The 25,074-nt window shown below is 39.4% G+C and overlaps 1 protein-coding gene across 1 annotated transcript in view; it reads right to left on the bottom strand.

The window, feature by feature from the left end:
- CTNNA2 (catenin alpha 2) overlaps positions 1 to 25,074 on the bottom strand; it is a 962,660-nt gene that overhangs the window by 669,471 nt on the left and 268,115 nt on the right. The window contains exon 6 of the mRNA XM_046662353.1: positions 1,926 to 2,129. Within this exon, the coding sequence (XP_046518309.1) occupies positions 1,926 to 2,129 (204 nt within the window). The remainder of the gene's footprint in view (positions 1 to 1,925; positions 2,130 to 25,074) is intronic.

Raw genomic sequence — 25,074 nt, forward strand, 5'->3', positions numbered from 1 at the left:
GGTTCAAAGTGAATAGAATTTGCACACTTTGAAATTTAAGCACTATACCCACCTATGTGTTATCTATAACCATATCAAAGTAGACACCAAGTTTTCAATAAAAATACAAAACATTCCTGCATCACAAGGTTGAGAACAGAAAAACAAGCACCTGGAGTCAATAAAACACAAAAATCCATCAGCTCTGCTGATCAGTATGAGTTTACACTGAAAGAAAAAACTTCTTGACAGGATTCTAGACACCAAATTGAAAATTGCATGTCACATCTTGATCAACTCTTCTTTAATCACATTCTGTGATTTCTAGTCACAAGAACATACTTCTTTTTTCTGATTTATTTATATTGAGATCTTCACCACCACTGTGATCTCTGTAGTTTCTACTTCTGTCTTTGTCAATAACTCTTCATTGACAGGAATATTAGCATGCCTTAATATAAAACCAAATTCTGCATACCACTAATTAACCTGTTGCCATTCTGTTAAAAAAACAAACAAACAGAATCCCAGATTTTATAAGCATTCTTTTCTGTCACATCTGCTATTCAGAAGATTCACTCAGGGTGAGAGATACCGGCAATTAAGATTTCTAGCTTTCCCTTGCACAGCACCCATAGGACAAAATCACAGTGTTGGCCATCCAGTGTCCTAAGCAGAAGTCCTCCTAAGCAGCGGGGTACCATGTGAGGCAGCCACACCTTATTCTTTGTGTGCTGAAAATGGGCGAGTCTTCCAAAATCAAAGAATCTGAAGGGTCATAGAAAGGGAAGAGATTTTGGTTTTTAGTTTGTAGGGCATTCTACATCTTTTTCTTTTCTAGATCAAAGTTCTCTGGAGAGTCTGGCAGGAGCAGCACTGTTCCTGTCAATGCTGACACCTGGCTGGACCCATGGGCGGCACATCAGTTAGGGATGGGAATGGTAAGAAGAATCAGCTGGAGGGAAGAACATAGGTTGACTGCTTTGCCTCAGCATTGTCTCAGGGTATTCTAATAGGAACTGGCATGGGCTTCCAAAGCTGTGAGCAGATCTGTAGTGTCCTGTTCCCTGCCTGACCACTACCCAGGGCATTCCTTCAACATGTAATGTCAAGACCTCACTTAACCTACATTTTTTTGCTTTCTGCTGAATTCTCTCAAACCCAGGAGTCCGGGACAAGAGGAACTCCACCTCATTCACGATTGCAAGCACTGGGCATCAACAACACCACCTCAGCTGAACAAATGTAGCAAATCAATAAAACATAATTTAGTACCTTTCAAAACAAAGAACATGGATTTCATCTCCTTCATAGAGTTTTCAGGTACACAAGCATCATCACATTTTACAACTGTGGGAGTGGCCACCTATTGTCTGTGCTGCAGTACCACTAGATGCCACCAACACCCATTTGAAAACTTGAAGACTCACTCTTATAAGAGTTTGTAATTGCACAATGGATCAATAAAGTTCCTCCAAATTTCACTGCAGTTAGAACGTTTCCGCCTTAACCAACCATGTACAAACATTTAAAAACTTGCTATGCTTATTAACGCCTCTTAGGGATGAAGACTAGCATTTATAGCTATCCTTGGCTTTGAAAATGCTCACTGTAAAAGAGGACTTCAGTGATCCTCAGTTATTTCCATCAACCACCAACTTTGACCAATTGAAATCTTACCTAAATCAAAGGCCATACACTAAAATGACCAAGAAATCACTCAAGTGAAAAGCCAAACTTTTCCTAAAGAAATCTCTTCCACACTAAAAATTCATTCCGAGACCAAATCAGGACGCCGATTCTCCCAAAGTGATCCTTCGGTTTCACCTGGCTGACTCTCTCTGGGGAACGCCTGTCCTCTTTTCAGACTATGCATGCTTTCCTGAGAGCCACAAGATCGTGCTCCAGCATTCCCCAAGCCGCGAGCAGGGGAGCCCAGGACTTACGTTATTCATGTACTCGCTGAGCAGGTCCTGGAGCGCCTGCCGCACGGCGTTGCACTCGGCCACGATCCTCTCGCGCCGGTCGTCGCGGGTGCAGGACGAGTCGGCCATGAGCGCCGCGCCGCTGATGATGCTCTCCAGCCTCTCCTCGAGGGACGGCCGGAACCTGGCCTCGCTGAACGTCATGGGGTCCAGGATTATCTTATTCTGAAAGCCGAACAATGAAAAAATCAGCAGAGAAGAGAAGATTGACTTTGCACCCTGTTTTCTAAACCAGAAATATGGGAGGCGGGGACTTCTCTGTGGAGAAGAAACTGGTTACTTAGACAAATTCTAAAGAGGCCTTGACACAGTAGCAATGTTCTGTAAGATATTCTGCCCTAAATCTCATCTTCAGGGACAAAATAGCACATCTTGTTTTAAGAATGTGTTCTTGGCAAAGGCTATCTCATTGAAGAGTTTTCAAATGAAATTGTGACACTCGCTTGGCTTTTTTTAAGTTTGCTGTCTTCGAGGAAAGCACATTTCAGTGCAGCACTTTCAGGGATCATGGGAAGATTTGAGAGCCCCAGAGCTAGAACATAATGTGTAACCAACAACTTCAGGATGCGTTAGTGGTGACCGATGTACACATCACATCCACCTCATGAAAAGCAGACAGTCTCATGGCAGGATGCCTTTTGAAACTTGGGCAAATAGCATCCAACATGCATAGACAGTACAGGTCACTTCCTACTAGGAACTAATATTTGTATGAAAACTAGTGCTCTAGGAAAGGATTCATAATGTCTGTGCGTCTCTGTGTGTGTGGGTTGTCACAATTAACTGACAGTATCCTGATAGTGGTATGAAATGCTCTGAAGGAGCCTAGATAAGAGGAAAATTAGTGATGTTTCCTAAAAGGAAGGTGTCACAGAGAATTTAAGCTTAGTGTGGCCCCTGCTAAGTCTGTGGAGCCTGGAAACATGTAGGGGCAGATGACCAGGGTTAGACAGAAATATGCATCCAGAATTCAGAAGATATAGCAGCCTGTAGAAGGAGCAGGTATTTGGACACAAGGTAGTGAATGGCATACTAGTAAAGTAAATAGAACAAGAAGAGTAGACCAAAGAAGACCCAGTTAATATCAATTTCCAAGACTATGTAGAAAGATGAGAATGAGAAAAGAAGATAGAAAAGGTAGTAAGAGGGATAGGAGCAGAACCTGGAGAATATTCCCAGTAAGTCAAGGGAGTGGCAAGACTGATGAAGTGTGTTGGTTAGATAACTAACTGCATGAAATAGAGAGGCAAAGCTGACTTTGCCCAATGGCTTTTTCTGCTCAAAACAAGGAAGATCATCCTAACAAGGTTAACCAAGTGGAATGACCTGCTGCAGGAAATAGTATGCTCATCTTCACTGAAGGTGCACACAGAGATGCAAGGACCAGAGTAGTGGTGATGGAGTAAACGATCTTCCGACTCTAGGATCTTATGGTGAATTGCCATTCTATTACCATTTTCTTTGATGTTCATCTGCTCTTAAATGTTCATCAAATTAAGAAATATATATGTACGCATAAGGTTAGAAAACACAATTTACCATATCTACAAATATAATAAGAAAATCAAATGAGAGCCGGAGCTATACTATTTACAATCTGCCAACTGCTGAGTACATACTCTGTGCCTGCTGGAGTGCTTAGTGCTAAAAGGAGAGGGGAGAGCATAAAAGACACTTATGTGATTTTTGTCTAGTGAAATATAAAATAACTTCTTAGTGATTAAAAAATAGGTCCGAGTATGTGCTCTAGGAAGGTTTTCCCCACCTCTCCAAAGTTCCTAAGTATTTGTTGACGGTTGTGCTCCCAGCATCAGTGGCTCTGATTCTCGGATTCCTTCTCAAATGCAAGTCTCCATAGCAGACAGATCCTTCCAAAACAAGGACAATGCAGTCCTGAGGAATGAGTGCAAGCAGAGGGCGACTTAGAAAGAAAGAAGCACACACTAAACACAGACAGGACTGAAGTCCCCTGGAATCTTAGGTTTCCAAGGAAATTACTCATTGATCAAAATTTCTTCTTGTTTAGAGGGCAAATGCATGAAGTCGTGCAAATAGGAGATAAGCTATTCTGTGGCAGGTTTCGGCATGAAGATCACCTTCACACTTGCACTCTCTTAGATCTTAGAAAGAGGATGATTTTTACTTAACTCAGAATAGTGTCCCTCAGACCCTCTCCCTTGTGCCATAGTAATCCTCCAAACAGTGTCCAAAAATCCTGTGGAGGCCTCAGTGCAGAGGATGGCTTTGCAGAGTCCATCATTACAGGTGAGATTATCAAAGGAAAGCTGAGAGGGGAGCATAGGTGTTCCTGCTACACGTGTCATCTGCACAAGAGCTGATCGGCAATGACTGTTCTCAGCGGGATCCATTTGAATTCTCTCTTGTTCTAGCTGCGTCTTTCTTTCTACTGCTTTTCAGTTGATGCATTTATGGTAATTTTACTTACGATGTAGCATGCATTAAGTACTGATATTCTAATTAAAGAAACACCTGGTCAAAATATAATTAGGCTTTTTTCCTTTATAAAGATTATCGACTTTCAAAGAACTCTTGTACAGAAAATCATATTAACATAAAACATAATAAAAATTATTTGTTCTGCTTTGAGGTTTCAGGAGACCCTTCAGAATTATATATTGGCTCCAGGATAGATTTTTATTATTCTTTGGGACTAAAAATATAAAGCAGTACCAATTTGATGGAAATATACTGAGGTAAATTTGAACTCTTCAATGAGGGTAGTTGTAAACTAGTTTCTCTGCAGCACAGAGCAAAATGTACTACTGTCATTAGAACATTACTTCCTAAATTATTTTCCATGGAACACTGAGCTTAAAGATGTAATGTTTTGATGAAAACATAAGTTTCCCTGGCCAAATATGTTTTGGAAACACTGCATGGCCCAGAGCAAATTATCACATGAAATGCTGTGGGGAGTTCTGCATTAAAGGAGTCAGTTTACTGTAGCATTCCTCAAACCCATTTGAGCACAGAGAGGGTCTCCTTTAAAATGCACACTTTATCTATGAGAACCCAAGGAACACACTTTGGGAAATGTGGGAAGAGAGAATTTGCAGTGTCAGTCGCACGAGCATCCAACATGACATGGCCCGGGGCTGTTGAGAAGTAAATGCACTGAAACATTGAGCTTGAAAAACTCTGCATAAAAGTTACACTATTCATCACTTTTCTAATGGAATTATTCATTATTTATAGATCACAGGGGAAAAGCTTTAAAAAAATCTCCCTGGAAAAGAAACAATAAATTTACAATATTTCAACCTATATCTGTGGTGGAGATGGGGAGCCCTGCAATGATGGATGTGGAAGGCTGGTGAGGAGAAGCCACTCAGGGGAGAGAAGATGCATAAAGGTGAAGGGCAGTGTCCACGTGCCCACGGGTATCTGTGCGCTTGTGTGTATATGGGGGTACGGATTGCCTGTGTTCGTTTATCTATAAGTGGGTGGGTTTCGGTTGTGTTTAATGGGTGAACGGGGATGTGTGTGTGAGGATGGGAGTGGGCATGGGGTGTGGGTGTGTGTGTGGGGGGGTGTTCTGAGAACTGACCAGATCTCAAACCAGCTTTAGGAAATGAGAAAAGAATGAGAAAAAAAATGAAGCCAGGGGCCAAAGGGCCTGAGGAAAAGACAGTTTCCACAGTTTCTATTCTACAGTTGCTAAAGTAATAGGAAAAAAACAAACTCCTGGAGCTGAATCCTGAGCAAGAAATACAGAGAATGAAAAGCAAAGTGGAGTACGGGAGGAGTATCTGCTTCTGCATTCTTTGGGACTGACTTAAAAACACACACCTACGCAGGTTCTCTTCAGGGTCATTTCAGCGGAGCAAACAGATCGCCTCATTTGCCTGCATCAGCTCAGCCTGGCCCCACTTCTCTGTGCGGCTGCCCTCTGCTGGTCGGAAGAGGAACACCAGCAGCAGCGTCCAGGATCAAAACTCCCCTCCCTGGTCACTGACGGAATATTTCAAATGGGTAACATGCCAGTGCCAGAGAGAGCAAGGCCAAGTCTTCCTGTCTCTCCCTTTATGACAAAGATATGCTCCTGCGAGATAATTTTAGGCAGCTTCCAACTGTACTGACTTATTTTAATCCACTGAGATTTTACATTTTAAATATCTAAGTCTCTTGCTTGCATTCTTAAAGCTCATTTAATCTCTTTATCCTTTTGATCTTTTAGTTCCATCATATACTGTCATTTTAGTTTATTTTAAAATTGTGGGCCTACATTTCTTTATCTTTGTCTTCTTTTCTTAAATAAGACTTACTTTAATTTCTTTTTATTTTGTCTATTTTCATTCTGCTTATTTGATTTGCATAATATTTTGTGTTTTGTGACTTTTACTTCTCTTATTTTTTATTAACATCTTCACTTTAAAAAATTATTGTTTTCAATCTTACAGTTTATGGAGTGGCCATTGGAAAGCATGGCCATAAAGATAGCGGCTACAATAATTCACTGCCAAGTACAGGAGGCTAGGATCCTATTTGGCCATCGAGTCAGTGCTGTAACAGTCTCTCTAGTCCCACATAATTGATCTCCCATTTTTTCCAATGTTGAACTCTATAAAAATTTTAACTTGAAATAATTCAGGAGACCATACAGTTCAAAACTACTTCCCAGAATAATACATTTAACTGTACTCACCACACAGACAATTGTTAGAAGAATACTGCTTTTAAATCGCACCTATCATCTATCCTCTCTACAAGGAGTATGTGATCTAAAACTTCAGTACAATCGCGGGACATTGAGTTAAGCTTGATGGAAGCTCTGATACAATAGGAAGCAGCAGACAGTCCTCTGTTAAAGCAAGAAGTTGAATGCATTGCAAATAATTTGAGAGGTCAACAAGTTTGCATCCTTGAAATTACTGTCTCCATCTTACTGAAGAGGAAAATGATGCCCGAGACATTGCCCCATGGTCATTTAGCTAGGAAATGAGGACACCAGGATTTGAACAGAGCTCTTTTGACTTTAAGCCCAGTGTTCCTTCCACTGAATCAGATTTCAGTTGAAATGAGCCTAATAAATCATAATTATAAAAATATATTTCAGGGCTGGCCCCATGGCTCAGTAGTTTAAGTTCACACATGCCAATTCAGCGGCCCAAGGTTTTGCAGGTTTGGATCCTGGGCACAGACCTAGCACTGCTCATTAAGCCATGCTGAGGTGGCATCCCACATAGCACAGCCAGAAGGACCTACAACTAGAATATACAGCTATGTACTGGGGGCCTTTGGGGAGAAGAAGGAAAAAAAAGAGAGGATTGGCAACAGGTGATAGCTCAGGTTGCAATCTTTAAAAATATACACATATATTTCTTACTTAAAAAAACTATGAAACTCTCCTAAACCAAAAATAATGGCATAAGTATTATCTGTCATACTGTCTTTTATTTCACATCTGGGTCACTTTGCCTTTCCAAGGGATAATCGAGAGTATAGCCATCTATTCAACAAGTGGGTGCCAGTTACTGTGCGTGTCTGAGGGCATGGACAGAACAATCCCTTATTTCCAGAGGTCCACTGTCTAATCAAAAATAAAAACAAAATCATGCAACCAATTGTAATCTGGGAAATACACCAGTGATGTTAAGGAATGACTGAGTGATGGCAATCCACACAGTTGGGAAGTAGGAGGTCACCAAAGAAATCTTTCAGGAAGAGATTATTCCTCAGCTAAGACTTCAAGAGTGAAAAGCAGTTGGCCAAGAAAAGTCAGGGGCAAGAAGAGGCGATGCAGACAGAACAGGAAGTGAGAACAAATGCATGGAAGTGAAAGATGTCACAGCGTATGAAAAGTATTCTAAAAGGTTTATTGAAGCTGAAGTGTAAAGTGTGAAGTCACAGGTATGGTGCCGTGGAGGTGCCCCAAGCAACTCTCCTTTAAGAGAAACTTCTGTGCGAGCATAGTCAACTGACTGTCTCTATCTACTGCACCTATAGATCCACCACAATTTAACAAGGAGCCACACTTGACCCCAGGCAAGCCCTGTCAATCACTGAGCATAGTCAGGCCATTCCTGCCTAATGAGGACTTCACTTCTCTGACAGGCAACTTCTGCTCCTGCTCTGGACTCCCCACCGGCCTGACCCAGACCTTCTCAGAACTGTGCTGAGGCTCTTCCTACCCAGGGCCTCTTTCTTCCTTGCTCTCCTTTCACAGGTGTTTGACCAACATTGCAGTCAAAAATCTCTTTCAACATATTTCTGCTGCTTCTCTCCCACTTTATGCTTCACAGGCAATTCTTCCTTACACATCTAATCCCATCTATCTTGACATTTGTTTCTCCAAGGACCTACACAGACAAAAAAAAAAAAAAAAAAAAAATAGGAGACATCATTGCTGAGGAGAGAAACAGCCATGTCCAGAAGAGACTTCTATGCCATGCTGAGCAGCTTTCACTTTGTGAACCCCTTTAAACGATGAAGAGTCATCAAGAGTTTAAAACATAAGAGTGGCATAATTCTGTCTGGTTTTAGAAAGTTTTCTCTGGTAGTTAGGGAAGTTAGCTTTGGCAGGACTAGAAGTAAAAGACGGGGGAGCAATTACCAAGCCTTCAGAGCCCCAAAGAATGATGGGGAGAGTACAAGATTGTGTTTGTACAGATAAAGAGAAAGGCACATATTGGGACACATTTAGAATGTCAATCTGCAAAATTTGTTGATATACAGACTATGACAATGAAGAAGGAGTCAAAGACAGAAACCCAAATTTACAGCATGGGCAACATCAACAATGCAGGCATCAGCATGCATATCCTGGGTGTCAGCCTCCTATTTTGTAAATTATTAGAACACAGTAAGGCCTATTCATTTACACGCTGTCCATGGCTATTTTCACACTGCAATGGCAGGGTTGAAAAGTTAAGACATAGACTGTATGGCCCACAAAGCTTGCAATATTTACTATTGGCCGTTTAAGAAAGTATTTGCTTACCTTGAACAATTGAGATAGATAACAGGTGAAGAAGAGCAGGCTTTAGGTGCCTTTGATTCATTTAAGTGGAAAAGCGTGGTGGAAATTGATTACAAGTGTATGAAAATGGGCCAGCTGTAAAGATTTAGGATTATCAGAATAAAAGCAGGAGTTGAAGCCATGAGAATGGATGTGATATCCCAAGGAGAATTAACAAAAGGAGAAGAGTAGTGAGCCCAAGACACAACACGGGGAACCCTCAATGTGTAACAGAGAAAGAGCCCACAAATGACACAGAAAAGAAGGGTCAGAGAGATTTGACTAGATCCAGGAGATTGTATGGCCATAGTTCACAAGGGAGAACAACAGGGAATTCTACAAAGAGGGCAAATATGATCAAGACTAAAATTGTCCATTGAATTTAGAAGTTAGGAAGTTACTAATGATAAACTGTGTGCTTATGTGTGTATATCTGTGTGTGTACTGTAATTATTTTTATTTTTTTAAAGATTGGCACCTGAGCTAACAACTGTTGCCAATCTTCTTTTTTTCTGCTTTTTCTCCCCAAATCCCCCCAGTACATAGTTGTATATTTTAGTTGTGGGGCCTTTTAGTTGTTCTATGTGGGACACCATCTCAGCATGGCCTGATGAGTGGTGCCATGTCCGCCCCCAGGATCCAAACGAAATCCTGGGCCTCCAAAGCGGCCCACGCGAACTTAACCACTCGGCCACGTGGCCAGCCCCTACTGTACTTATTTATTTAGAAATATCTTAATCCAAAAGCCACATCAGGCTCAATGGAAAGTAAAAGAAGCAAACTGGTAATATTGAGACAAAACAAAAATATTTTCAAGTTCATAACAAATTATTTAATGTTTTCTGAAGGTTCTAGAAAATACAACTAGAAAAAAGGAAGAAGTAAATGGTACTGGAATTAGAAAGGAGAAGTTGAAAACTATTTCTGATTTCAGATGTTATAGCTGTCTACTTGGAAAAAATGAGAATCAGCCAAAAAAATTACTGCAAATTAAAAAATCTTTTTCATGAAGTCACTTGTATTAATATGCAGTCGATTCCCTTGATATATTCAAGGAATATCCAATTGGAAGACCAAATTTACAATAACAAGAATCATAAAACAGAACAAAACACACACACAAAAAACACGGCTAGATGTCAACTAGATATAGCAGGGAATGTGCTCAGAGAGATGAATAATTGTCCAGGCACACACAAGGCAAAGGGCAGAGATGGAATCAGGATGCGTGCCCTCTAGCTCCAGAGTCTATGATCTAGCCGCTATAATACATTGTTTCCCTTTTGTATCTTCCTGCACACGTGATGTCAATCACCATGAGGAAATTAATGGAACAACCATTTTCCCATCTCAGACACAAAAGTAGCAGTAGTACTGATTCTTTCACGTGTTAAGAAGATATGAAAAACACTGAACAATGACCAAGCAAAGCTAGCTCTACAAAGACCAAGCTCTAAAACGCTACTTTATCCTAATTTTAATTTCTCACTGGTTTCAAACTGGTCAGCAGGTAGTATAATACACTTTTTCTACCAAGAAGGAAAAGACAAATATATTTTATTCTTTCTTTGGCTAGGAATTATCCATCCATCCAGCTGAATTTGTATCTAATTGCACTCAAAGCAGTAATTGAGCAAGACTGGCATACCTGGTAAGATCTAAAGCATAAAAGTAATGTGTTTAACTTGTTGTATGCTATAAAGGCATACACATAACACTACTGGAGTGGTTTTATACTCACAGATTAAGTACCCAAGATTCTTAACACACAGATGAGGAAGGTGAAGTTTTTTTTTTCCTTAATAGCCAAGAAACTGCTTGTTAAAGACTGGGGGAAAATCTTATTTATCTTTAGTTTTCTGGCGTTCAATGTTAGTGAGACCCTCTAGAAAACTACTTAGTCATCTCAAATGTATAAAGAACTTTCAAAATGCCAAAAAAAGACAGTGAAGAAAACAATTTTATAATATAAAGAATGGACTGATTTAATAATTTGTTCTCCAAAGTCTAACCTTATAAACATGGAAAAAGCAAATGCTAGTGGTATGAGAAAGTCTTGCAGTTTTCTTTGTTGTTTGTGACAACCCTGGAAGATGAATGTGTCCTGGATTTTACTACCTTCAAGGCTCAAGGTAGCAACTAAGGAAAACAATAAATTGTGCTGCACTACTCATACACAGCAGACCCTCACCACCTGCTGTCCAACGTAACTATTTCCAATCAAACAAGCAGAAGTAAAATAAATGTCAACATGCCCTTACGTAGCCATTCACTTTCATTTTTTAAAGATCTTAAAAAAAATCTCATAGAGGAAGGGAACAGTAGTCAAACTCATTCTTCTAAAGGAATGGAGTAATTAAAGCAAGGAAAAACAGAAGACCTAAATGACTATGCATGTTTAAGTGAGGGAATATTTCTCCTTTAATTATTCTGTGCTTTTCCCAGGACTAGGCAACAATGTGCACATGTCTTCACTTCCTTTCCCTTGCACCTTTATCATCACCCATGGTCCTATTTACCTCTGCACATTTAAATTGTGCAGTCTGCCCTGTCCTGGGGTATCACTAGTAGGTTTTATGTTTCATTGATATCACAGCGCTTCCTCCCTCCCTCTTTCTCCCAAGTATAAAATTCAAGAGTCCTTCTGTTTCTTGCAACATGAAGAAGGAGTACAAAGCCATGTGGTCTGGAGGTAGTGGTGCCTTAGCCTCGGTGAAATCTGAGGATGACTGAGCATGCCTAGAGAAATCCAAGATACAGTTTAGCTTAGAGCTTCATGCCATCTTGGCATTTTAGAAATGGTCTTGGTCACAGAAGGTCACAGAGAGTCCTCATGAGATCAAGAATTGTTAACGGCATTTAATTTTATTTATTGTAGTATTTTGCTGCACTGATAGAATCCAAAACAAAGGAACAAGTCCCTGTAATACCTATTAACTATTCACTACAGTGTTCTTTAGGAAATGCCTGTTATCCAGTTAAAAATATTTAACTAGTAACCCCTGAGGCAGTCTCTCCCAGTCTCCCATTGAAATGCCTATAGAAGGAGAAAAAGAAATGGAATTTTACAACACTGAAAACTGAGAATGAAGGACATCTACTGAAAACAAGGCACGAGCATAATTCTGGCTCTGAATGCTTTAAATACTTCTTTTAAAGACTGAACTCTGGGATAAAAGCATAAATCAAGACCATTTTAATAAATTAACTGAGGTGTCTAAATCAAAAGCATGTTATTTGTTCAGTTTTAAACACTTATTCTCCCTGTAGTGTATCAATAATTAACACAGATACATTTTCATCTTTTTCATTCTGTGCCAAGCTCTCCCAGTGAGAATCTTTCTATCTTTACATGAAGAGTTTCTCTTGGCCTAATTGGGGTAACATTTGGAATGGAAAATACCAAGCATATTGAGTTTTAATCATCTATTTTTTATTAAGCTACAGAAAAACTCTAACCTGCATTTCAGACTTGCCTTAATTTTAAAATTGCATAGTATCTTATTGATTTCTTACTCTTTCTTCTCAGGCATATTCTTAAAAATAACCTAATTATGCCATTTTTCTACTTAAGATATTATTTGTAATTAACCAGTTCAATCAGAAATAAATGACAAAGATAACGACTTGAGAATTATACAGCACTTTTTATTCTTAGATATTTAATGGTTTTTTAAAAAGAGAAATCTATCTAAGCCATATTAATTTCATTTGAGAGGAAAAACTTATATTTAGGAAGACAGAATTATTTACCAAATGTAATGGATAAAAAAACTGGGTGAGGAAGTCCAGCTCTGGGCTGCTCCTACTGGATGGTGTCATCTAGTGGAAGCTGGTTTTATTTTCCCTAATTGCATCATCTGTTGCTGAGCTGCTTCGGGACATTTCATGAGCAAAGTATTAGGCTCTGACAAGGATACTAGTTAACAACTAATCACAGTAAAGCAGGGCAAAGGTAATCATCCTTAGCTTTGTATTATGGATTGATTGGAAAGCAAGTGTCCAAAATGCATTTGATCAAATCAAATCTTTAGATGGTTAAACAAAGAAAACTGGTTTTACCCTATTGCTGAAAAAGTAGGCATATGATCTCTTAATTCTCCTTGCACTCTCTACATTGTTGGCCATCTTTTTTTTACTCAGTCTTCATCCTCTTTGATCTCTGTGAGGTATTTAACACAACTTGCCATTCACTCCTTAAATTAAGCCTCACCTATGCTTAACGAGACCCAGCTTAACTGTGGTTCTCCTCATACTCCTCTGATTGCTCCTTCTCTCATCTCTTCCCCTGTTCTTCTTCCTTGATTTACCCCAGTATCTATTATATTCCAAGGTCCTGCTCCTTGTTCTCAGAAGTTCTCTCAATACGCTCTTTCTCGGATTGCTGAACTACTGTGCCTTGGCCATCTCCTGCTTGTAAGCGAGAACTCAAGTTCCATGTCCGGTCCTGACCCTCTTGAGGCCCAGGCCCTTATCTACAGAGGCACACTGGACATTGCCAGCTGGACTATCATCACATCAATTATAACGTGTAAGAATGAACTCTTCATCTTCCTCCAGAGCCTAACACTCTCATTTCTATCAAGGAAACACAGAAGCAGGAGGGGATGGGAACCCATAGTCTCACTTCATTGTCCTACTGCGCTAATGAGAAAGTAGAACCAATGAGAAATCCTCACTTTACAATGGAAGGGAGTGTTGCTCACACAGAGTGATTGGCTTGCTGAAGCCCACACACTGAAACACTGGAGGAATCTTTCTGATTCCAAAGTCCATGTGCTTGCAGCCTTGTTCTCTTAGGCACTTTTGTTCAAAGGTCAAGCATCAATGTAATCTGTGACCAGATCTAAAATGGTACAGCTTGGATTAGAATCCTGGCTCCAACTCCCTCAACTTCTTCCTATAGGTAGAAGCTGTATCTCCTGGTGAGCACATTGCTTAAATGATCACTTTCTCAGTTTCTTCATTTGTAAAACAGGAATAATAGCAGTATCTATACTACAGAGTCGCTGAGAAAATTAAATAATATATATAAAGAGCTTAGAATAGTATATGACACATATAAGTAATAAATATTTGAGGCCAGTCCAGTGGCCAAGTGGTTAAGTTCTCCCACTCTGCTTCAGCAGCCTGGAGTTTGCCAGTTCAGATCCTGGGCATGGACCTACACACTGCTCATCGGGCCATGGTGCAGTGGCATACCACATAGAGGAACTAGAATGACCTACAACTGAGATATACAACTATGTACTGGGGCATTGGGGAGGAACAAAAAAAAAAGGAAGATTTCCAACAGATGTTAGTTCAGAGCCAATTTCCTAAAAAACAAAAAGGAGTAATAAATATTAACAATCAAGTCATTTGAACTAGCTACTTGTTATGTAATACTTTATATTTCCACTGTTACTCCATACTCTGCCCTTTATTCAGGCCATTATCATCTCCACCTACTCCATTATCAAGATTCTAAATTGACCTCCTTTCTTGTATAATTTATTTTTCCCTAACAGACCATTCTTAAAATTCTGCTTAATCATATTACCCCACTGGCCCAAAATCTTCAACAACTCCCCACTTACCTACAATCATCAACCAACTGAAAATTTATAGATGCTGCAATCTTACTGGTGGTTCTCCAATTCTATTTCCATCATTCCTTTTGTAAGATATGTCAAAATTCTCAATGGACCTATGCAACGGGTTGCATTTTTCATCCAACCCTCAGATCTGGGATGTCATTTTCTGCAAGTATATCCTAAAGAAATATAAGCTTATATCTATTCACTTCATATTTAAAATCCTTGGCCTTCAAGATTCTCAGCAATCTCACACTCATCTCTGCCTCTCAAACTTCATCTCCCAGGATGAACCTCTTCATTCTCTCCTCATGAACCTCTGGTTCCAGCCAAAGTGGTCTCTGACTGCCTCACCCCACCCCAGTATGCTTCTTGTCATACTGTGATATTACTTCTTCTCTATTGAATATTTCATTCCTTTCCTACCTCATGCTTCTCTGAAGCCCATGTTGACCCTACTCAGGAAAGACTATCTTCAACTCTCTGCAAGGCTCTCTCCTGTAAGTCCAGTTACTGAACTCCTCGTCACTTATCACCTGGCTTATCCATTTGGCCCTTGTCCAAGATTACCATGCATTGTGAGTGGCGTGTGTGTGTGTGTGTGTGCACATGCGAGAGATAGAGAGAAAGAGGGAGAGAGGGAAAGAGAGAGAGAGAAAGAGAGATCACCAATTAGTATGCCTTCCTTACACTTTGGTATCATCTACTGCACCCAGCTGAGTCTTTCACACATAAGTAGTTGATAAATATTTGCTGACTAGCAGATTTAGGGTTCATGAACAAAAATGTTCTTTTTCCAACTTTCATCAAAAGGCTTCTAGAGCACAATAGGGCACCACAGTGAACCTAGTATTTGCAGATGAATATGTGTGGGTGGCCCTTCAGTTAGGTATGCACATTTTGGTCTACACTGGTATTTGATGTGGCTCACTGAGCTTGAGATTCAGAATTATAGGGGTGGGGGCACATTACCTATCATGATGACAAATGTTAGTTCTGCTGTCAGTGTGAGGCAGACTATCTGAGGCAGCCAAATCCTCTGGTTGGTGAACTGCCACTGCAAAATCCTTGATCCTGACTTATCTAAAAAAGAAACTACTTGGGCTGGCTGGGAGGTGGAGTGGTTAAGTTTGCATGCTCCACTTCAGTGGCCCAGGGTTCACGGGTTCAGATCCCAGGCGCAGACCTACACACCATTCATCAAGCCATGCTATCGTGATGACCCACATACGAAATAGAAGAAAGACTGGCAAAGATGTTAGCTCAGGGCCAATCTTCCTTGCCAAAATAAATTAAAAAAATAAAAATAAAAAAGGAAAGTTTTCCATTTTCATGCAGTGTAAGCTAAACCAATAGGCATTCTTAATGTGTGCATATAAGTATAGCATGTGTATATGTGAAGAGGGGGTGTTATTGAAAGCAGCAGTGTCATAGAAATAAAAATTCCACAGACATTTGAAAGTCTCATATGAAGGTTTGAGTAAACCAGCGTCAGTAAACAATGGCTCATGGGCCACATTAGGCCTGCTAACCATTTTTGTATGGTTTATAAGATAAGAATGACTTTTACATTTTTAAATAGTTGAAAAAACCATGAGCCTACCAACATGGCACATGTCTCTCCCTCATTACATCCTTAAACAGTAAAAAAGTAAACAGCCAGGGGAAAAAATAAAGATATGACATGAACCAAATAATCCAGCAACTGAATAATTAGTAACTGGATTATCAATGGTTGACATTTTTTTAAAGTTTAATAGTAGGAGAAACAAACTTCTTATCCCAAATATTAGTTACAATCTGTGTCTGTGGTTTCGAATGTTAAATTATCCATTTAAAATGAAAAGTCAATTTATATTTCTCAGAAGCAATTATGATTTAATTGCTGTTATCAACCTAATAAATTACTAGGTGATTTCCACAAACTGGTTAAACACTCAAATTTCATGTCTGATGAAAGAATAATTGCATCAATATTCTGCAAATATGAAAAGGAAATTGGTTCATTGGATGCAAGGGAAATGCAATACACCTTGAGGTAAACTCATCTATCTTTTTCTGTCTATTTTTAAGCAGGCAAATTAAGATGGGAAAGAGTTTGTGTCTCACAGGAATAATGTGCAACATGTTAATTGCTTTTCAAGAAACATAGCATAGCTTGAAAAATATTCTTTGTACTTAATAAGGATGTCACGTCCTTTTTTGAACTCTGGATTTTGATGTACATCTGTTGATGATTTAAATTAGATTCTTTGGAAAACAGTCACCTAAAAAGGGTTAACCCCAGGAAGAAGACAATGAATGCCCATTGGAACACAAAAGAATGTTCACGAAGACATGGATTGCCTATTGTGGAGATGTTGATGTGGCATATGGCAACAGTCCAGAAGACTGAGAAGAAATTATGAGTGGATAAACTAGATAGCCACTAAGATCAAAACAGTGAGCATATTCATTTATGTATCCATTCGACAAACATTTATTCAATGTCTATCTGCTAACCGTGCAGATAAGAGTATGAGTGAGACCTGGTCTATGTCCTCCTGTTGCTCATATTTGGAGAGACAGAAACTGGAAACAGAATAATATGTTTAACATTAATATGCACAAAGTATAAGAGTAACATAGAAGGACTAGTGGTTTAGTTACTGGAAGAATTAGTGAAGGTTTCAAAAAATAAACTACCTGAGTAAGGATGAATATAAATTTATTAGGTGAAAAAAAGGAAAGGAGGGGCTGGCCCAGTGGCGTAGTCGTTAAGTTAGCACGCTCTGCTTCAGTGGCCTGGGGTTTATAGGTTCAAGTCCTGGGAGCAGGCCTAACACTGCTTATCAAGCCATGCTGTGGCAGCATCCCACATAAAATAGAGGAAGATTGGCAACAGATGTTAGCTTAGGACCAATCTTCCTCTCAGAAAAAATAAAATAAGAAAGGAAAGGAAGTTCAGACAGAGGAAATACCATGAGAGGCAGCATGTAAATGAAACAGTAATTGTACATCTGAACAATAAAAAATAGTTAATTACGGTAGAACATAGAATGGAAGGCAGCAAAAGAGAGGATATGAAATGAGAGAGTTAGGGCCTACTGAAATGATTTGATGCCATGCTAAGAACTTTAAAGTTTATCCTGAAGGTGGACTTTCATTGGTAAATAATGCATAATACCTGATTTGCATTTTGGAAAAGCAAGACTGGCAGGGATGATGGAATATATGGGGAAGAAGTGGGGAGGAGGGCAGGGCAGCCAATTAGGAAGTTATTGCAATGATCCAGGTAAATAATATTGTCCCGAATAAACCAGTGGTCATAAAAATGAAGAGTCAAGAGTTATAAAGGGAACTGTATTCATAGAATTTCCAGATTAACTGCAGAGAAAAGTGGATAGGACTCAGTTTTATGGATTGAATAGCCACATTCAAAAAGGTAGTTCCTTTAGCTAAACAAGAAATACAAGAACAAGAAAGGTTAGGCTTGACAGAGGACAAACACTAGATTTAGTCTGAGAATGTTTTGATGTCAGAAGTCATCCATATTAATATGTCACATACACAGTTGGAGACAGGACTAGAGCTCGGTTACAGAGGGTGGGATGAGAGCAACAGATGTGGAGTTCATGGGACCCAACACATGAGGCCCTTTCTTGAGAATCGAATAGGCTAAAGGCTTGAACTCTAAGGAAAAGCCATATTTTGGTGGCAGGAAAGAAGAGAAAGCCAAGGAGATGGAGATGTAACGGTCAAGGAGGCAAGAAAAAAAATAAAGCGAAATAGAATTATTCAGGAAAGTCAACGGGAATGTGACCTTGAAGGAAGAAGTTGTTTAAGAAAGGAGATGCCTTAGCCTTCACAACAGTTACCTGAGAAGTGAAAGCTACACAAGCGGCAGCTTTCTCAGGCAGACGGCTTGAAGACTTTTATTTAAGTTCTCCAAGTCCCAGATAAAAGATATATTGAATTAAACCTAAAGATTAAAGCATAAGGCCATTTTATTATTGTAATTATTATCATTATTGTCAACAGTTTTGCCCTATCAATGCCTTGTCTTCTTTCTTAAATGTAAACAAGTTTTGACAGCAATTATAACCCTTGGGCTAAACTGGCTGACTCATTTTGCTTCATCTGCTGTCCAGCAGGTACTGTCACTCATTCATTCTTTCTTTCATTCAACAAATGTTCATTGAGAGCTGACCATGTACCAGGCAGTGTTAGGCACCGGAAGTAAAACTGCTACCACAAAACATATATTTGTTAAACGGAGCATGTTGCAAAAGGATACGAATTAAAACACATGAAAAACATGGGCATCTGCTACTTATTTTTACTGTTCATGAAAACTCCACAAGGAAAGTCACGGATCAGGGTTGCTTGAAAGACAGGAAAAGTCTTGTTACTTTTGAGCAATCTGCCATCTAAGAGAGTGCAGCTTGGTTACCTTTCTTGCCTAAGTGCGTGCTACAGATCTAAGTTTGCAGGACTAATTGTTGATATGTTCCTCTTGGTCCCTGTTCCTTTAGGCTCTTTCATTTTATCTATATTGCTATGTTCTTTTTGCCACTGAGACTCCTTCTTGCTCTACCTTATACCTCCCACCCTCTGCTGTCTCCAACATCCCACTCAATAGAATTACTGGCTCAACTCTCCCACCACTTATCTCCATTCTGCACGTGGCAGCCTGTGTAAAGCCTCATTACATGGCTGCAGGTCTGAACCATATGAGTTTAAACCAGTAACAATGTGTGTGATTTTGTCATAGCTATTGATCTCCTGGAGTGCTCTACTCCAGTCTGGTAGCTGTTAAGTGATGAGAAAATTAACCTTTCCTGACTATAATTTACAAGGTTGTGCAAAGCTTAATTAAGTAGGGCACAGAGATGGGAAGCAGCTAAGGAATTACAAAGGATCTCTCCACTTTTCCCCCAGCTTATCCCTGCACATAGACAGGGCCCTCTGAGTGCTGATTTTAAATTAATTACTCCATACACAGGAATGTAAACAGTGGTCACTAAGGTATGACTATTTCATAATATACACTAATTATTCTTAGACAAAATTAATCTATGTACTACAACTGGTATTTGCATAATTATAAATGTATAATAATGGAGCCAGCCTGGTGGGGTAGTGGTTAAGTTTGCATGCTGCACTTTGGCAGCCTGGGGTTCATGGGTTCAGATCCTGGGCATGGACCTACACCACTTGTCAGCTATGCTGTGGTGGCGACCCATGTACAAAGTGGAGGAGGACTGGCACTGCCATTTGCTTAGGGCTGATCTTCCTCAAGCAAAAAAAAAAAACCAAACAAATGGAGGAAGACTGGCGACAGATGTTAGCTCAGGGCAAATCTCCCTCAGAAAAAAATAAATAATGGACTTAAAATGACAACAAAGAACAAACTGCAGAATGGGGATTATTGACATCAGCAAAAGAAATAGATGGTAAATCAAAGTTACCTGCAATGATTTTGGAAACAATTTGTTTGAAGGTTTTCAGCCAAAGGCTAATACACAAAGGTTTATACCTTATTTCCTAGCATAGTATTCACCAATAATGACCCTTTTATTTACTTTTTCAAGTGTGTGGCAATCTGAACACAATGCATTACTTATCTTTGATTGTAAATATCTAAATTGTAAGAGTTCATTTTGAGGGGTTGGTCAATATTAACTAAATTTACAATATAAATTTTGTTAAAGCAACAAGTTTTGAAACTTAATACCTTTAACTTTTAACCAAAGAGCTAAATTTAGACCACTTTCCGAAAGGAAAGAAATCAAAGTGAAAATTTTTTTTTCTTTTAGCACAAAAAGATAATAATAGAAAAGCATGCATTTCTCACCAGCACCGTGGTTAAGGTTTATTTAGTGTTTATGTCAGCAGCTCTACAAAGTGTATTTGTATAAGATTTCATTAATTCTCACAACAAATCTATATGGCCATGTTACCTCTGTGAGAATAAAAGTTTGCAGCCTTGCTCAAACACCAGGAAAGGCAGAGAGGTAACGAAGACAGTCCCACTGGAAAGCCCATACAAGGACGAAGGGCCTCCTCTGCTTCAAGGCCTGTAGACAACAGCTGATCTACTCACAGTGAGTGAGGACACTGGAAGGAAGTGTGAACTTTCTTGTGTAAGCAGAGAAGAGAGGCATGGACATTTCCATTTTTTAGAAAGACAGCGTTAGTGGCAATGTGAGAAAATGGGCTGCAGAAGGGTGGAAGGATGGAAAGGGAACCACTTAATAAGCCATTGCCAAGATGAGACACCAAAATCTGGCAGAATCAAGTACTCCAAAATATTTATTAACTACCAGTCCTATATGAAAACTGATCAAAGAGGGGAGACTGCAATGGAATTTTCTCATCAACAACTTCCCAGCCATATCATAAAAATAAGACTTGTATTTATGACCATCATAAAACATGGTAGACCCTAACAATTGAGGACAGGTAAAGTGCTTTGGAAATTTACTTTGCAAATTCTGGTGCAAGAGGGAACTCGTTTTTTGCTTTGTTTTGTTTTGTTGTTAACAATTAGAGCCTTCCAGGGGCCGGCCTGGGGGCGTAGCGGTTAAGTGCGCACGTTCTGCTTCGGCGGCCTGGGGTTCGCCGGTTCGGATCCCAGGTGCAGACATGGCACTGCTAGGCAAGCCATGCTGTGGTAGGCATCCCACATGTAAAGTAGAGGAAGATGGGCACGGATGTTAGCTCAGGGCCAGTCTTCCTCAGCGAAAAGAGGAGGATGGGCAGCAGTTAGCTCAGGGCTAATTTTCCTCAAAAAAAAAAAAAATAATAATAATAATAAACAATTAGAGCCTTCCAAAAACAAAATAAGAAATTTCCCCCATAATTTTCCCCCAATAATATCCTGTAAAGGCAGGAGGTCTACCTGCTGGGATGCTGCAATGGGCACTTTTGATCTTATGGTCAATGAACTGGATGGCCTCAAATATCTTTACCAGCTTTGAAGTTTTATGGAGCTATGAGGAAAAAAACATCTTAGTAATAAATTAGTTTCCGAAATGAATGGATTATGCAGATCTCTGTCTCTCTGCCTCTGTCTCTGTCTCCCTCTCTTCACCAAGGATAGTGACAGAGCGCCCTACCATTAAAATGTCATGAGTTTTCTTTGTTTACACTGATCTAGGAATTTTTTTAAATTTTAAATAATGTTTCTTAAATCAAACCTTATAAAATGCTTAAAAGAAAGTATTCAATATTATAACATGATCCAAAAGAAACAAATGTCTCTATTTTGTTAGGTTTTGTTTGTTTGTTTTTGCTGAGGAAGATTCGCCCTGAGCTAACATCTGTGCCAATCTTCCTCTATTTCATATGTGGGTCCCCACCACAGCACAGCCCCCAACCAGTGCTATATGTCTGCACCCAGTTTTTTCATACTTACTTACTATAGGATAAGTAATTTCTTAGGTAGCCAGAATGTTACTATTAAGTCTGCCTTTGCCTTGTGTCACTTTAGGTGTATTTTGCTGCTCCATATTTAAAAGTGATTCTAGTATGTAGGTATGAGAGAACCTGGAAATAAAAACAGCACACAGTCACAGGCCAAAGGGCTGCCACACTCTGGGGATTGGTGACACATCAAGTGCATTATCTTTCCCACCCTAAGAGATCTTCTCCTTCAGATCTCCCCAAATGCCACTTTCCTTCAAATCTGTGACGGGTCTTTGTAAAAAAAAAAAAAAAGTTGTGTGGAAACCTTTTTTCTGGTTGGTGATATTTCTGTGCTTAAATACTGTGCCAAACGCAAGACTATTTTGTGAAAACGTAGGATTTAAAAAATCTTTGGATCATCCATTCAAACCACTTAGTACAAATATTCTTCACAGTAATAGTTGTTTTCAGGTAAAGATTCTCAGCTTCTGTGAAAATCTGGTCAGCTCTGCTGGGCTTGGAAACTATCTTAGGGATTACCACAGTCAGCTTAAACCTCCCAACTATGAATTCATTTGGACCCTTAGGTAATATGCATAAGCATCTCTTGGAAGAAATGAAGCTGTAAAATGTATTTAGGAGAAAATAAAAGCAATTAGTAGAAGAAAAGATCTAAGATTTTTTAATATAGAAAAAATTATGTACATGTATTATATACGTGATATTCTCATTAATATAAAAATAGAATAATTTAAAATTTTTAAACAGATGCCAACACTGAGAGAAGAAAAGAAAAGAATACCAAGATGATCACCAGCATAGCCTTCAGTGATCAGAATAAGCTTAAGGAGCATGATTATGGTTATAGAAGATGACAGTAAGACATTTTCAAACAGACAGGTGCACATATAGTTTTCTGGTCCTTGCGACTAAAGCAGAGCTGGGAAACAAGCAGTGCCAGCTCTGGAATTTCTTCACAGCACAGTTCTAGAAAAGAGAAACTGGTTGCAAGTAAGACAGGACCTGTCTTGGAGCTGCATTTGCATAGCAAGAATATGCTTTTCCTTAGATTGCATGATTATTTGGGGTGTCTTCAGAGAGGTGATAGAGACTGAAAGGATAACACCTCCTACAGAATTCTTTGCCAATAGCACTGAAATTGAAAGACTTGTATTCTTACCTTGGCTATGAGAATAATTATCTGTGTGACTTTGAGCAAAATGTTTGGTCTCTCTGGAAATCATGTTTTGCCTTTATAAATTGGGTTAGAGGGACTAGAGAGTAACAAGGGGACTTGCAGTGCTGGGAATCTTTGATTTTCTGAATGATTCAGAAATCTGGATCAGATTCTGAATCTGGATGATTCAGAAAATTCCCTTTGACTTATAAGTGCAAGCTTAGTCTAGGAAATATGGATCCATCCTCAGTCTAGAATATAAGGAAGTCTTGCCCCTCATCACAGCTGAGTGCTTTCACTTACTCCTAGAAGTTTGCAAGAGAATATTAGTGATAGAAAAGCTGAGCATCAATCAAATGTAGGATTTTAACAATGTCCTTTCACCCTGTTTTATTTTTCCTTATTTTTTTACATTGGACTCTTTAAAACAAGTGTCAAGTCTTGCTAATTTACTGTGCTGAAAACATAACATGTTGTTAAAAAAATAATGATAAATTCCTTTACATTGTGGTTCCTGGATGGGGCAGGAACACCAACCTATGCCATCATCTTTCAACCTTACCCCCTCTGTTAGTCATTCCTCTTCCTTACAGGTGTACTATGAGCAATCTCAGAGACCACCAAACCCAAAGAGATCTGATATTTAATGTGAAGCTAAAGGTGGCTTTCACCAGATCACACTGCGGGTAAAGCAATGAGAACTCCCAAATAAACACAATGGAGATGCTCACACATTTAGCGTTAGCACTGGACCTAAGTTCTCTCGTTAAGAATCATCTTTAGGCCAAGTGGGAATTTAATCTCTGCTTGGGGTTTTCCCCTGTGACATGGACTTGCCTACCTCTCAAGACTGCTTATTCTTTGGCCAGATCTTCTTTGGAGAATATTGTGCGTTAGGGTATGGATATGGCCAAGGGAGAGTAAATGGTATTATTGTATCTATAGCTGTTGTCAAGTGCCATTAACAACTTTTCAACAGGAACTGTTTCCCAAGACTTTTCCAGGAAGTAGCTTCAACACTGTCTTGGATGGAAGATGTCTGGCTGGCACTTTTGTTAAGAGGAGTGGGAGAAAAAGACAACCAGCATGTAGTGTCTACCCAGGATTAGGCTCCTATAAATGTTCATCCCATAAATCATGATCACAATCTTGAGGAGTCAACATTATTATCCCATTTTACAGATGAGGAAACAGAGGCATAGAGGGAAGAGTTGTGTGGTCAGATTCAAACACAAGTTTGTTTTGCTTGCCCTATACTGTGCTGTCCCATCGTCCACGAGCATGACCAGTATAACCAGGAGGACCAGCACGGGACTCAGTTAAGCCCTCAGTTACGTCAGCTGCCTGCCAATTTTACTGCCACATGGGCATCTCTGGGTAACTTTTCCCTATGGGTTTAGCTCAACAAACTTACATAGGCAGAACAAAACAGGGTACCAGAGAACATTTGGGGAAATGAACAACGGAGCTCAATAGGTTATAGTAAAGTTTCCAGAATCTGCTGCTGGAGAAGTTTGGGAAATATGTTAAGGAGTTTGGTCAATGAGAAATCCAAATGAGTGTTTTTAGAAGGAAGGCAGGAGTTGCTCGTGTGTGTTTATTTCACCACAGAATCAAACAATCTTATAAATGAGCACCAAGTCTATCCCCAGTACCATACCATGGACAGCACATGAGAAGGGGAGGGTGTTATCCTGGAGAGCTAAGACAAGCATTTCTAACATAAGAAATCACGAAAGAAAGTAAGACCAAGCAGGTAAACATTTTAAATAAACCACACTTTTCACCAGTAAATAGCTCACTAGATAAAAGAACTCACTTGGTTCCCAAATTTTAAAGTATGACTAATAAATGATAATCAAAATATTTACCATCATACATTTAGACAATTTAGAACATGATAATCAATTACATCAGTATTCACTGTTATATTTAGTACTATTTGAAATAAAGGTGAACTCATATCCACAGAATCTGTCAATATTCTTA

This window comes from Equus quagga, chromosome 5 (assembly GCF_021613505.1).
Source record: "Equus quagga isolate Etosha38 chromosome 5, UCLA_HA_Equagga_1.0, whole genome shotgun sequence".
NCBI lineage: Eukaryota > Metazoa > Chordata > Mammalia > Perissodactyla > Equidae > Equus > Equus quagga.